Source organism: Pavona decussata, unplaced genomic scaffold (assembly GCF_977016875.1).
Source record: "Pavona decussata unplaced genomic scaffold, jaPavDecu1.1 SCAFFOLD_48, whole genome shotgun sequence".
Taxonomy (NCBI): domain Eukaryota; kingdom Metazoa; phylum Cnidaria; class Anthozoa; order Scleractinia; family Agariciidae; genus Pavona; species Pavona decussata.
Window position 1 is genome coordinate 42,295 of NW_028145470.1, and position 12,646 is coordinate 54,940.

At 38.5% G+C, this 12,646-nt stretch overlaps 2 protein-coding genes and 1 long non-coding RNA gene across 19 annotated transcripts in view; 1 reads left to right on the forward strand and 2 right to left on the reverse strand.

The window, feature by feature from the left end:
* LOC146481610 (uncharacterized) overlaps positions 1-12,646 on the forward strand; it is a 74,913-nt gene that overhangs the window by 29,710 nt on the left and 32,557 nt on the right. For 15 of the 17 annotated variants that reach the window (XR_014864242.1, XM_085107645.1, XM_085107649.1 and 12 more), the window contains one exon: positions 8,090-8,146. Coding sequence is in view for 16 of the 17 variants with exons in the window: in XM_085107645.1 (XP_084963771.1) it covers positions 8,090-8,146 (57 nt within the window). In the remaining variant the exon portion in view is untranslated. Of the gene's footprint in view, positions 1-228; positions 267-8,089; positions 8,147-12,646 lie in introns of all 17 variants that reach the window. The other 2 variants (XM_085107654.1, XM_085107639.1) reach the window with 1 other exon arrangement.
* LOC146481612 (uncharacterized) overlaps positions 3,684-12,646 on the reverse strand; it is a 31,707-nt gene continuing 22,744 nt past the window's right edge. The window contains exons 9-10 of the long non-coding RNA XR_014864245.1: positions 8,303-8,555; positions 3,684-7,905 (exon numbers count right to left, since the gene is read on the reverse strand). This is a non-coding gene — a long non-coding RNA (uncharacterized LOC146481612). The remainder of the gene's footprint in view (positions 7,906-8,302; positions 8,556-12,646) is intronic.
* Positions 9,687-11,016, reverse strand: LOC146481613 (uncharacterized). The gene is made up of 2 exons (XM_085107637.1): positions 10,431-11,016; positions 9,687-10,301 (listed from the first exon to the last, which is right to left on the reverse strand). Exons 1-2 carry the CDS (start codon positions 10,620-10,622, stop codon positions 9,774-9,776), a joined length of 720 nt encoding a protein of 239 aa, XP_084963763.1. The 5' UTR covers positions 10,623-11,016; the 3' UTR covers positions 9,687-9,773.

Genomic DNA, 12,646 nt, shown 5'->3' on the forward strand with positions numbered 1-12,646 from the left:
ACAAGGGCCAATTTGAGTGACATACAATTCACTATTTGCCTAAGTTCAAAACAGGCAATGAACTTAAGCAATATTTGGTAGAAAATTATTTGGAAGAATTAAGTCAGCACTGTATCTTTTATTGCAAAGAAAGAGAATGGTAAATTATTGATTATGGAAATGAGGTTATTATTTTAACACTACCCACAAATCCTTTGGTTCTCATCGTTCACGGTTTATGCTTTTTAGGTGTCAACGTTTTTACAATCGAGTGTATACAATCACAGGTGGGTCAATAGCCATGCAAAGGAGTTCAGCTGGGTAATTTTTATTCAAAATAGCCAAGTTGTTGAACTTGGGTTACCTGTGCCTCAATTCAGTTCAGTAATGCAAATTAAGTGCCTCCTTTTGCTTCTGTGCGTGTGTACGTTGAACTGTACTGTGCATCTTGGGATAGTCTGGGAATCTCTAATTTCTCAGGGAAAATGCCTGCTAATGCAAAGATATTTTTGCACGGTTTTTGACTCTGCGGGAAAACAAGGTGATAGCAAGGTCTTTTGAAATCTAAAAAGAAAATTGGGGATAACCACTGCATACATTTTCCAGAGATAATTAAGCTTCAGTTTGTTAAAACTGCTTTACATTGTTATGTATTTAAGAGTTTTTTGGAGGTAGTGCTAGTTAATTATCTCTGGAAATTAAAAGGAATGGTTACTCCCAAATTGGATTCCAATAGGCCTTTCTTAGATATGCTTTTCCAGCATAATCATAAACAGCACTAAAATACTGCTCTATTGGGAGGCACTTGATCCTTAAATATTGACAAAAAAAAAATCTTGACAACTGTTTTGACAATGCATGTTATAAACACAAATTTGAAAAATTTACGTTAGTTTTATGAACCATAATTTACATCATTTGTAAATATTAAAATCACACTATTTTCACACCAACAAAGTTGCGTGTCATCTACCTGTACCTCTGCGTCAGAATCAGTTGACACATTGTCATTCAATATTGATTTTAAAATGATTCATCAATGTAACGATCGTTTTCTCTAAGCTGGCTTCTTCTACTTTCTTGTGCAAATTGTCCTTCGCCTTTCTGTCCTCCCATATAACAGTCACCTCAATAGGAATTTCCAGACTGTCTTGAAGCGGAGATGGCTAATGTATCTAATCACATGTGATCTCACCAATTATGTCAGCTCCTCTTTGTAGTGCATACCAGATATATCAGCTCAGATCTATTGGAATATGTCCGACATTGATATTAGAAGGGAATAGGGCCTGGCAATATTGTTTTCCCAGCAACTGGAAACCTGTTTATAATTATTGTATTTCTCTTGCTTGATTTGTTATGCATAAAACATCAAATTTGCAAACATATGCCACACAGAAATTTGCATTAATATAAATACATGTAAACATAACTTTTCAAAAATTCATGTTAACATTATAACTCATAGATTTTGTTTGCATTGTTAAAATGCCTCGTTATATTCCTATAATAAGGTATTGAATTGATTGCTAAGTTTACTGGCAAGCTGTACTGTTGATGATTCGACAGTTCAATTTCTAAACTCCATCAAACTTTAAATGGACTGATTTTACCTGGACTGATTGTTGTTTGATTGCTTTCAGTGGATTGAGTTTGATTGCATTCAATTAAGTTTGATTACTGAACATTTGATTGGCTTATGTAAGTCACCCTTCCCATATCCTCTCTTGACTGCTACCTATACATTTTACAATTTCCTTAATATAGCTCCTAGAACAATAATGTATGTTTATTATACCATACAATTTCTGAATAAAGTTATGAAAATTCTAGACCATCACCAGGAAAGGTTGTTCCTTACTGCTTGTTCATGGCTCAAGGAATGTGCAAACAAAATGGGTGAGATAGAATTAAGTGATTTAACTGAAGTCAGCTGATGAGTTGTTTAACACAATGAGCCGCAAGGAGTTTACGAAATATTTATTAAATACAAAGACAATGCAAAAGTGGTGTGGAGATTAGTAAGAGCTTGCTGAGTGTTGGCAATAAAAAGTACAGATTCAGAGAAAAATAAATCATTGACCTTTGAAGTACACAACATGCTAAACTGGGCTTGAGTTTGGATGACAAGAACCATTGCCTGTCATAAAAGTAGTTTGGGCATATTAGAATGGTTTTCAATTGATTGTCTCAAAGGAAGCTTTGGGGAGGGCAGAATCCACTCAGTGAAGGTGCAAAATAATGTAACATAGAGAGCGTATGGGCATTGGCCAGCTTCACTTCTTAATCAGTCTCACACCTGCACTCCACCTGCTCAGCAGGAGGCTCGAAGGAGGTGTTTGGTCACGTCATTAGTTAACATTTTATATACTTGGGAGGTCTGCATATATATCGATATTAACCTTAAGATCTGCCATTTCAATAATTATTATTACTTTCTTACAACAGGAAAGTAGTGCTCCTTAGCTTTCATTTGAATGGCCATAGTTAAAGTGCCCAAAACGGAATTTTTTTTATTTTCTTATCTGAATCTTTAGATCACGCGAAGGATGTCCGCGAAAAAATTTTTCGATTTGCATGAAACGCGAATTTTTTATGAATTTTACAAATCTTGAAAATCCTATTTTATTGCGGTCCACCCGCCCCGCTGATGAGAATGCCGACAGGCTCACAATAGGGCCCCGTGACGTACATTCAGGAACTCTCGAGTCTATGCACTCACTTGACCTTCAGTAAAGTACATTCGCGGCAGAAAGAAAATCGTCAAATTCACCGGTAGGAAGGAAAAACTTAGCTCCAAATAAGTATATTCCATGGCAGAAAACTTATCTGACACGGAAAGTGAGCAAACCGCTGAAGAAAGCAGCTAGGACGAATTTGAAAGCGTCGAAGTCCAGGCGATAGATGGCGTCCACGAAACAAGTAATACGTGTGAAGATGATGATACACTCGAACCGTACGCGGACGAGCCGATAGCAGACAAAGAATGGCTAAAAAGATATCGCAAGGCACAAGAGGAGAAGTGACGACTTAAGGAAGATTTAACGAAACACTTGGAGAATAGAGTGCGTGTTAGTGGATGGTGAAGTTCTCACCTTGCATTTTGCATACGCGCTCTTCATTATCATCTGTAAAAACTATGGCCAAGTACTCACATACATTCGAACGAATTATTTTCCACGTAGATGTACTTGTGGTAACTGTAGCTGTGATCTGCTAGCACTGAAATATCAGCGAGTGCTACTGCTGCAAGGAACTCGAAGGCAATTGGGAAGCGCTGACTAGCGACATTGTTCTCGCGGAACTACAGGAAGGACACGTGTTGAGCTGTGATTATAATAGCTCCCATAGCTTGTCTCGTTCTCTGAAATTTCGGCCGTAAATTAATTGTAGGATGGAAGTTGTTAGCTTGTCCAATGAAAAGGTTAATTTCGTTTTTGTCACTGTCCCACAGTTTACGAAATCCATTGTATCTTTTAGGCGCATACGTCTTGCGAAATGTTCGAATTCTAACAAGAGTTGGCGTCTAATGTAATTCGTGTCTGTCACCGGTGTCGGGACAAATTTGAGCCCTTTAGAAATAACGCTAACAGGCTGTCGCTAAGTTGTCTGTTTGAAAAATTCTTCATGAATTTCTCGTGTTTTTCTCTTTGTGTCTCAATCCGTTTTTTAGACAATTTTTTTCTCGCTCTTTGCGCTTGTTATTTGTTTTGTGCCCTTTTTTATTTTGAACCCCCGTTGTGGTGGTTAGGTTTTCAGAGATAACGCTGTTATACTTTTCAACATTTTTATTGTTTGCAGAATTCTGCAACACATGTGTGTACAATATTTGTTTGAGCTCGTTGAATTCTTGCTGCAGTTTATCTACCTTATCTACATCGTGGTTTACAATGTTTTCTGTGTTCGCCGAGTGCGACTGTTCTCGCATCGATCTATTTACATCAGTGGTAGCATTTTTGCTAGTATTTTTTGAGAGCTTGGTCTCAACGAAACTTCACGGATCTCACGATCTATGTGAATAAATACCAAAACAATTACGCCATATTTTATAAAACTTGCGACTGAGTTAACAGTGAGGTCAAACTATAAACCTTAGAAGGTTTCAATGCTTAGAATGTCACAAGCAGGTGTGAATATTCCGTATCAAAAACTTGCCATTCGCTTTTCCCGGCTCCTCTTCGAAGGTGGCTCTTGGTCTTCGTCTTCCTTTTGCTTAGCTGTTTTAAAGGATAAACACAAACGCGATGTCATCCTACTTCAGTTCACGTTTTAAGTTTAAACCTGAATTCATCAGCCTTATGAAATCCTCGTCATTGAAGTACATCGAGCAAAAGGACGAGGTCTTTCCAGGCGCGCGTCCACATCTTCCTCCGCTCCGAGCATAAAATCGATCCATTTCTTTCGCCTCCTCAGTCTTTGCGGGCATGTGGTGCCAAAGAAAGGAATCCTGTGCATGCTTATTCCATTCGCTTCGTCTTTGATGTTTCCACATCTCGCTGCAACACATCTTTCCGGCATTTTCGAGAAACGTGCAGAATACCACGACTTGTTTTCAGTGAGATCAAGAGAAAGGCTGAAGTCACGTGTTCCTGAATCTACGTCACAGCTCTTGCTAAACCGAGAGGAGACTAATGCGAAATGGCGGCAAATTTGAACGTCTTATAAAATTCATAAAAAATTCGCGTTTTATGCAAATCGAAAAATTCTTTCACTGAAGTTCTTAGGATGATGTTTAGATTCAGATGAGAAAATAAAAAAAATTCCGATATGGGCACTTTAAGGATTTCATCCACAGACTCAAACGTTAAAACCAATTTGTACAGCATAATAAACAGCACTGCTTTCATCTAAATGATCACAACCATGAGAATTACCTTGTTTAGCTTAAAAGTAAACAGTCTCACAGGAAAGTAGTGGTTTAACTAACTTGCATTTCAACAATTTAGGATTTCATCCACAGACAAAATATTTAGAACCATCTTATACTGCATTATAAAAAGCACCTGCAAGAAAGTACTGTTTCATAGCTAATTCATTTGAATGGTCACACTTGAAATCCTAGTAGGAAAACACCTGTGCAACACACAGGAAAGTAGCAGCTTTCATTTGAATGGTTACACTTGAAGATTTCTTCCATGGATTCAAAAGTTAGCCCCACTTTTGCAACATATTAAACAGTAGCACAGGAAAGCACTGCTCAGTAGCTTTCATTTGTATGATCATACTTTAGGATTTTATTCACAGACTCAAATGTTTCCACCACCTTGTGCAGCATAATAAACAGCAACACAGGAAAGTACTGCTCAGTACATGTGTAGTTTTCATTTGAATGATCACACTTTACGATTTCTTCCACTGAGTCAAATGCTAGAACTACCTTATACAGCATAAGAAACAGCACGACAGGAAAGTACTGCTCACAGAAGCTTTCATTTGAATGGTTAATTTTAGGATTTCATCCATGACTCAAATGCTTGAATCACCTTGTACAGTATAATAAACAGCACCACAGGATACTCAGTAGCTTTCATTTGGATGGTCACACTTTAGGATATCGTCCAAACACTGAAACATTAGAAGCAACCTGCAAAACCAATTGTGCAGGCCAGTTACATGTATTTTCTTCAAATTCTGATTGACTTGTTGACTGTTGTTTACATCTGTTGCAATTGGCCAGGGTAATAATTATTACTTTAGTTTTGGTTTTACAGCACTCAGTATTGGAAACCGCTCTAAGGGGATGTGTGTATTAACACCTGATAATTATTATCAGGTGTCTTCATATAAGAAAATGACTGCATCTATTGAATAATTTTTACATTTGAATGAAAAGATCTGACCTTGTTACTGCATGAGCTGGTTATTTTATCATGTAGGTTGTAAGGTGGGATATGTTGTGAGTTTGAAAGTTATGAAAGCTACTGGCCACAACAAGTGTACACAAGGGAGAACTAACTGCATAGTCGGGGAAAAGGAAAAGATCTGAACTGGATGGATGTAACTAGCAGATTGAGACAACTGCAACACTGTATCTACACTGTAGCTATTGTTATTGTGTATACAATCTAATTAATGATAATAGCAGAAATAACCTGACAGTCCAAGGCTAGGGTTGGACCTTCACAACCACAACTCTAATGCAAAGGACACTGTATGAGTAACAAAATCAATTACTAACTATCAGGGCTACTCAGGTCTCAGAATAGTGACTTGTATGACTGGAATGTCTTGCCTGACGAAATAAGAAACTAATAATTAGTTTCTTATTTCGAGAAAGCACAATACGACAGTTATTGTCATATAATCTGTGCTTTCACGAAAATGTTATGTGAGAAATTTAGAAGGGAGAGTAGAGTTTTTTAGTAAGTTAAGTCCTGAAATTGTGAGTCCTTATATATTTTATTTTTTTAGCTTGCTTCTTAATTTTGTCTTTTATCTTGTATATTTTTAGTTTTTATTTTTCTGTTGCAGTTCCCGATATATTATATTGAAAACCACCTTGTGTGACATCCGACATCTGTATAAAAAATTGTATTGAGATGACAACAATCATTATTATTATCACAGTATTATTAAAGCCAGTGGTATTGCTTTGACTTCTTTTGTCAGTAACCCCCGACCGACCCTGTTTGGGGTTGAATGATTATTATAATAGCATTTCTTGGGATTGTTGTTTAGAAGTTAGAAGTGTAGCTTTGCTTTGTTCCTGTCACAGCTAATCTTCTTTTCACATAGTTAAGTACACAAAGGAAATAACAGATTAGATTGAAATTAAGTGTTCAAAACGAGAAAATAAAAAACCTTAAAAATGTCATTTTTCATGTATATTGGGTTTCAAAAAGGGAGGGGTTTTTTATCATGTCTAGTATAGAAGGGGGTAAAAGTTTATGCTTTCAATGCACAGATCTTGCCTTGATCTGTTTGGTGTCCAAATTTGATACAAATTGACCCAATATTGAGCAAGTAATGACTTCTTGTTCTATATGGCACCCTTGGGAGTGTGAGGGCTAAACTCTGGTGGCCTCTAACCAAAAATATAGTCCATGAAACCCTTTTTAGGGGTGGGTGGGGGGATGTACAGGGAGTGTTTATGTTCCAGGTTTGTTCCCTTTACGCTTAGTTGCTGGGACCCCTCCCCCATTTTGTGGTGTCTATCACCTGATGAGGTGTATCGAATGGTCCCATTTAATTTGAAAGTGCTCGCAAAAATTTGGCCTATCCTCAAATTGCTCGCAAAAATCACACAGGTACTCGCTTGCTCATGCTCGCAAAATTTTTGCAACTGCTCACATGCTCGCGTTCTCGTTAGCATGTGTTCAATTGCTCGAAATTTCGTTAATCCTCCTTTGTAGTTATTTTTTATACATATATAAATGATAAATCAGTTATGATAGGGTTAAAACAGAAATGTTTAAACATCCTTAACTCTGGTTTCAGTCTTTCTTCAACAGTTCAGCCTGTAACTATTGTTCTGTTTTGGAGGTGCGGCCAGATTATTGGCTATTACTTGGCGTAAAACTGAACGTGTCCTATTAATAAAAGAAAGATTTCGGCTAGTGGAAAATTTACAAAGTACTCGAAGTACTCGCCGCTCGCCATCTGTATTTTTCTAAAGTGCTCGCTGCTCGCAAAAAAAATTTGACAACTGCTCGTGCTCGCAAAAATAAACACGCTGCTCGCATGCTCGCAAATGCCCGCAAAGACCATTCAGTACCCCCCTGATTGTACTGTTAAATCCCTTAAAGTTTCCAAAATGCATAATATAATATTTATGCTGGTTGTTTTGTTAATTTCTTGTGCTTTGACTCATCATCTTTCATTAGATACCAACTGTTTCCCGCCCCACTTTTTCTCACCTTCTTCTTCACCGCCGGCAAATGTGGCTGCATATTTGTTTCTGTTACAAGGATTGTCTGTGAGGATTGCCTGTGAAATAAGACATAATCAGCATCTTCCCATTTCAAGGTTTTCAAGCATAATTGGACATTTAACCAACCTCTAATGTCGCTGCAGTTATAATATTTTTAAGTCAAAATTAATATTATAGCATGGATTGTTTTCTTACATGTTGTACTCACAAAAAATAAACATTAATGATTTTTTTTAACAGAAAGCAACAGAGCTATATCCAATGAAACCCCAGCTGTCACCATTTGCTTGGTTCCTGGTAAGTAGTTTATTAAGTAGTTGGTTCCTGGTAAGTGAATTTAGTTTATAATGACGTGCATTTCTCTTGAGGCCAATGAAAGATAAAGTTTGACAAAAGAAACCCAATTTTATTGCTTGGACTCTTGTTTCATGCAAGCAGTACTCAATAACTTACCAGTAGCTCCCATAATTTCACTCTGTCACCTCTGATCCAGTGCAGATCTAGTCTCAAAGGGAGTTTTTGGGAAGGGCAGAATCCACTTAGTGAAGGTGCAAAGTAATGGAACAGAGAGGGTAGGGGCTTTGGCCAGCTTCACTTCTTTATCAGTCTCACACCTGCACTCCACCTGCTCAGCGGGAGGTTCCACGGAGGCTCAAAGGAGGTGTTTAGTCACATCATTAGTTAACATTTTATATACTTGGGAGGTCTGCATATAAATTATATGGATATTAACCTTAAGATCTGCCATTTCAATAATTATTATTACTTTCTTACAACAGGAAAGCACTGCTCCGTAGCTTTCATTTGAATGGCCATAGTTAAGGATTTCATCCACAGACTCAAACGTTAAAACCAATAAACAGCACTGCAGGAAAGTACTTAATCTTATGATAAATTTTTATCCACAGATTAAAAAGTAAGAACCACCTTATACAGCATAAATAATCATAGCAATAATAATCAAATATTTATACAGAATAACCCTTCAGTATAGAGTACTGTGAGCAACAGGCTCCTGTTGACTAAGAAATAAAAACTACAAATAAGAATAACTTAAGTATGTAAAAGCGAAACATGCACTAAGTCATAGAAATACAGTACAAACTAACTGCATAGTCGTGGAAAAGGAAAAGATCTGAACTGGATGGATTTAACTAGCAGATTAAGACAACTGCAACACTGTATCTACACTGTAGATATTGCTGATTTGTAAAATCTAATTAATGATAATAGCATAAATAACCTTACAGCATGATGAGCTTAGTTAGAAAAATAATAAAAAAATAGAAAAATATTCAGAAGCAAGAATCAAAAGCAGAAATGCTTTTACTCCACTTTGCCAGCCTTCTTGGCCGCTGTTGTCACCATGCAGTTTTTCACAAGATCGTGGTTTCTATTACAATGGGCTTCCCTCTGTTGGGCGTTATTTTTTCTCTCACAGGCGTCTCTCTTGCTCTCAGCCCTTCATCGTTTCTGTTATTTCTAAGATTAGAACCCGTCTCTCTCTCTCTTTTGTCTGCATCTATCGTGCTTGAGACTCTCTCAAGTCAAAGAGACGTAAGCTTCTGGATAAAATGCTGTTTACAGCACTTCCTGTTACAATTGTGATTGAATTGTGGAGGTTTCGCCCCCTGTCGAGTTCAACCCGTTCGATGTCACCCCCCACTTTTCGAGTTGGACCCCACATTTCGAGTTCGCCCCTCACATTTTGAGTTCGACCCTTTCTTTCAACCGAGTTCGCCCCGTCAGTGTATCCAATTCAACCACTTATTTTAGTCAAATTTTAAAAGCATAAAATAGAGTAAATAAAATAAAGTATTGGTTATGACTTTCACAGATTTTGTGGCTCCTAAAGGAGCCGTTTAAAATGACCCGCGCCACAAGGCGGCAGGTCATAGATGGAATCGGAGTACGGAGTGCTGGTCTAATCTGCTCGAGGGCCGTACAGATGGGAGCACGCCTTTAACAGCTGTTTCGCAGACTTCTCGCCACTCTCGAACTCATCCCATAGGGTGAAAATTCTTGCTTGAAGTTCGCGATATGACCTTCGTTGGATGCGGTGAAGCTTTCGTTCCGATACTAATCTGATCTGAAGTGCGGCCAGGCAAGATTCTTGGTGTAGTAGCGAGATCAGCATGTACAAAGGCAGTTGGCATTTACCTTGAGCGCGTCTGTTGAGCCCATTGTGCCATCCCTCCACATCATTGTTTGTATGGATGGACTGGCGGTATACGCTCCAGGCTGTGGGCGGCCAGGTGGTGCTTCGAATCCAAGTGTCCTCCACGTACGACAAGAACTGCTGGAGCGATGGTGTGGTTGCTTTTTGCTGAAGCTGCTTGAAGACTGGTGTTATGTCCTCTTCCGGAAGGAAAGGAAGGGCCATTACCTTTCGTATAATAGAATACGTGCCCTGGTCATGCATATAGGCTGCCTGTAATCCTAGTTCTTGCACCTAGAAAAGAATAACAAAAAATAATAAAATAATAAGTCACTTTTTAAGACTGATTTCGTGGATTTGTTCAAATTTCAGCAAATAATTCATTTCAATTCATCAATCTATTTGAACCAGTGACTAACATACCTTTCTCCATAGAGCTTGCGTCCAATGGAATGAACATCCCTGAAGTTTCACTGCTGGGAAGACCTGGGGCAGAACAGACCACAATGCTTTCTCAAAGTCTATTGTTATCTTAGACACTATAGGTGCAACGGGTAGCATGTTACGTAGGGCTTGAAAGACTGCTCGATAATCTCTCTTCTTCCGCCTCAACATCACCACAAATAGAAGAGGGATCTGCTTAGCACAGTCACCAGACCGGACGAAGGCATTGACTGTCAGCAACTGGCTGAATGGCTTGTGGCACAGCTTGAATGTTCCGTCCACGTATTAGGTTTTGGCTCAGCATGAGACTTCTAACTGTTGGGTGCTGGCAAATATTAGGTGACATCGGCCACATATTTGCAAGATATAAACAAAACATGGGTTACATACTCATAGAACGATTATATAGGTCATATAATATACGTGCATTGTCATGTTTCATGTTCATTTTGTTGTCACATTTATTTATATGCAACTTAAAGGTTTGTCGTTTTCTTGTCCCAAACCGGACCACTTTCAGGGAAAGTAAAAAATATTACAGTTACTGTGACCAATTTATGTTTACTCAGAGAAGCCTTGTAATACTGACCTTAATGTCTCCGCAAAGGAAGTCATCTGGTATGTGCTCTGTCTCCAGATCGAAGTCCAGGTCCATTGGATCGGCCGGCCGAAGACACTTTTGCAGATGGTTGGCTGCTTTAACTAAGTTGATTGGCTTAGGTAGCCTAGGGCAGGGTTTGGCTGTCAGCTCCTCGAGAAGTACCTCATTGACGATGGATGGGGTTGGTTTGAACAGATTCACCACGGCTTCTTTTTTTGTTCGCGCAGTTATCTTGGCAGCCAAAGCAGCACCAACGTTGCCTTCATGGTTGTGCGGTCTGCTCCCCAAAACGAAGGTCCTGTCAGCTCGTTGAACCACAGTGGCCATGCAAGGATTAACCTAAAGGAAAGTTGCATAGGGTCAGCTAAGTTAAACTAAGAATACTTCCTTATTAAGAGCTACTGACCGTAACATAAAAAATCCCACGACAGATAGGAAATTTCAGATTTTATTTTACTTCACCTAAATGTCCCCTTTGGTTAACTATTTTCAATAATCACAATTAAAAGTTCCACCGATCTTTTGTTTTTGTAGAAATTAGAAACACGGGAGAATCGTGCATCTTAAGCAAGCTCACACACAAAAACCTTTAGTGTAAAAATGAAATCGCAAGCCATATTTTTTATGTGGCTGCTAATTCACAATTTTTATGTGCTAATTCACCTTCGAGAGTTAGATTTCGAATTGAAATTCGAGTCGATTTCAGATGCCTATATCTGTCCTGGCATATGTTTTTTTCCGTGGGGAAAGAAGCGGGCGTGAAGCTGTAGAGTCAACTTTTCTAATTTTCAGAAAAACGAAAGCGCGGTGGACCTTTTTATTGTGATTTAAAATAAAACTAGTGCACCGCTTTTAAAAAAATGATTCATAGCTCTTAATATAGAAACGTGTTCCAAAGTATTTTGTATAGCTTTTTCCAATATAAATAAACCCTTTTTGTTGACCAATTTGGCGAATCGCTCATATTTGGTCCAAAAGTACCCTTTGGTGAACTATTTTCAAAAATCGTATTTAAAAGTTCCAGCAACTTTTTTATTTTGAAAGATTCGCAAAAATTTGAAAATGCGGTCAAAGTGCATTTTTTTGGCCAACTTAAGGTTGCTGCCAAGTGCTTAAAATAACTTCAGTTGAAGTCAAACTTTACATTTTTAAAACCACCTTTGTTGAGCGCCAAAAATAGCGGCAAAATATAGGTAATATTCAACGACACAAAAGTGTTCCTGGTACCTCAGTTTTCGATAATTTTTCTTTACAGCCTGAATACCGGTGGGCTTGAGCAGGGAGCACATTTCACACTGCCAGTCGATGCCTAGTCCGGCTTGGACAGCAGCGTGGTAGTCTCGTTGGGATACTCCAGTATTGCAGGTCCTATGGTGCCATCTGCTGCATCCATCACACTGCAGGCCCTCTTGACGTGGTCTTACGGGAAAATTACAGTTGATGCACTTGTCCATCTTGAAAAATCTTGATGATAATTAAATGAATACTCGATAGCGTTGTGTTGTTTGTCTGAGCTCTAGAGCTGATATGATTAACTTAACACAACTTCATCTTTTATACCCTCCCATGGATCAACATGGTAGGTGCGATGAAA

What these genes read in the sequence shown, in the direction of transcription:
- LOC146481613 (XM_085107637.1), bottom strand. Translation starts at nt 10,622, where the DNA reads ATGTTGAGGCGGAAGAAGAGAGATTATCGAGCAGTCTTTCAAGCCCTA. An exon ending in CGCAAGCTCTATGGAGAAAG is followed by an intron (nt 10,302 to 10,430) that starts GTATGTTAGTCA and finishes ATTCTTTTCTAG; the next exon opens with GTGCAAGAACTAGGATTACA.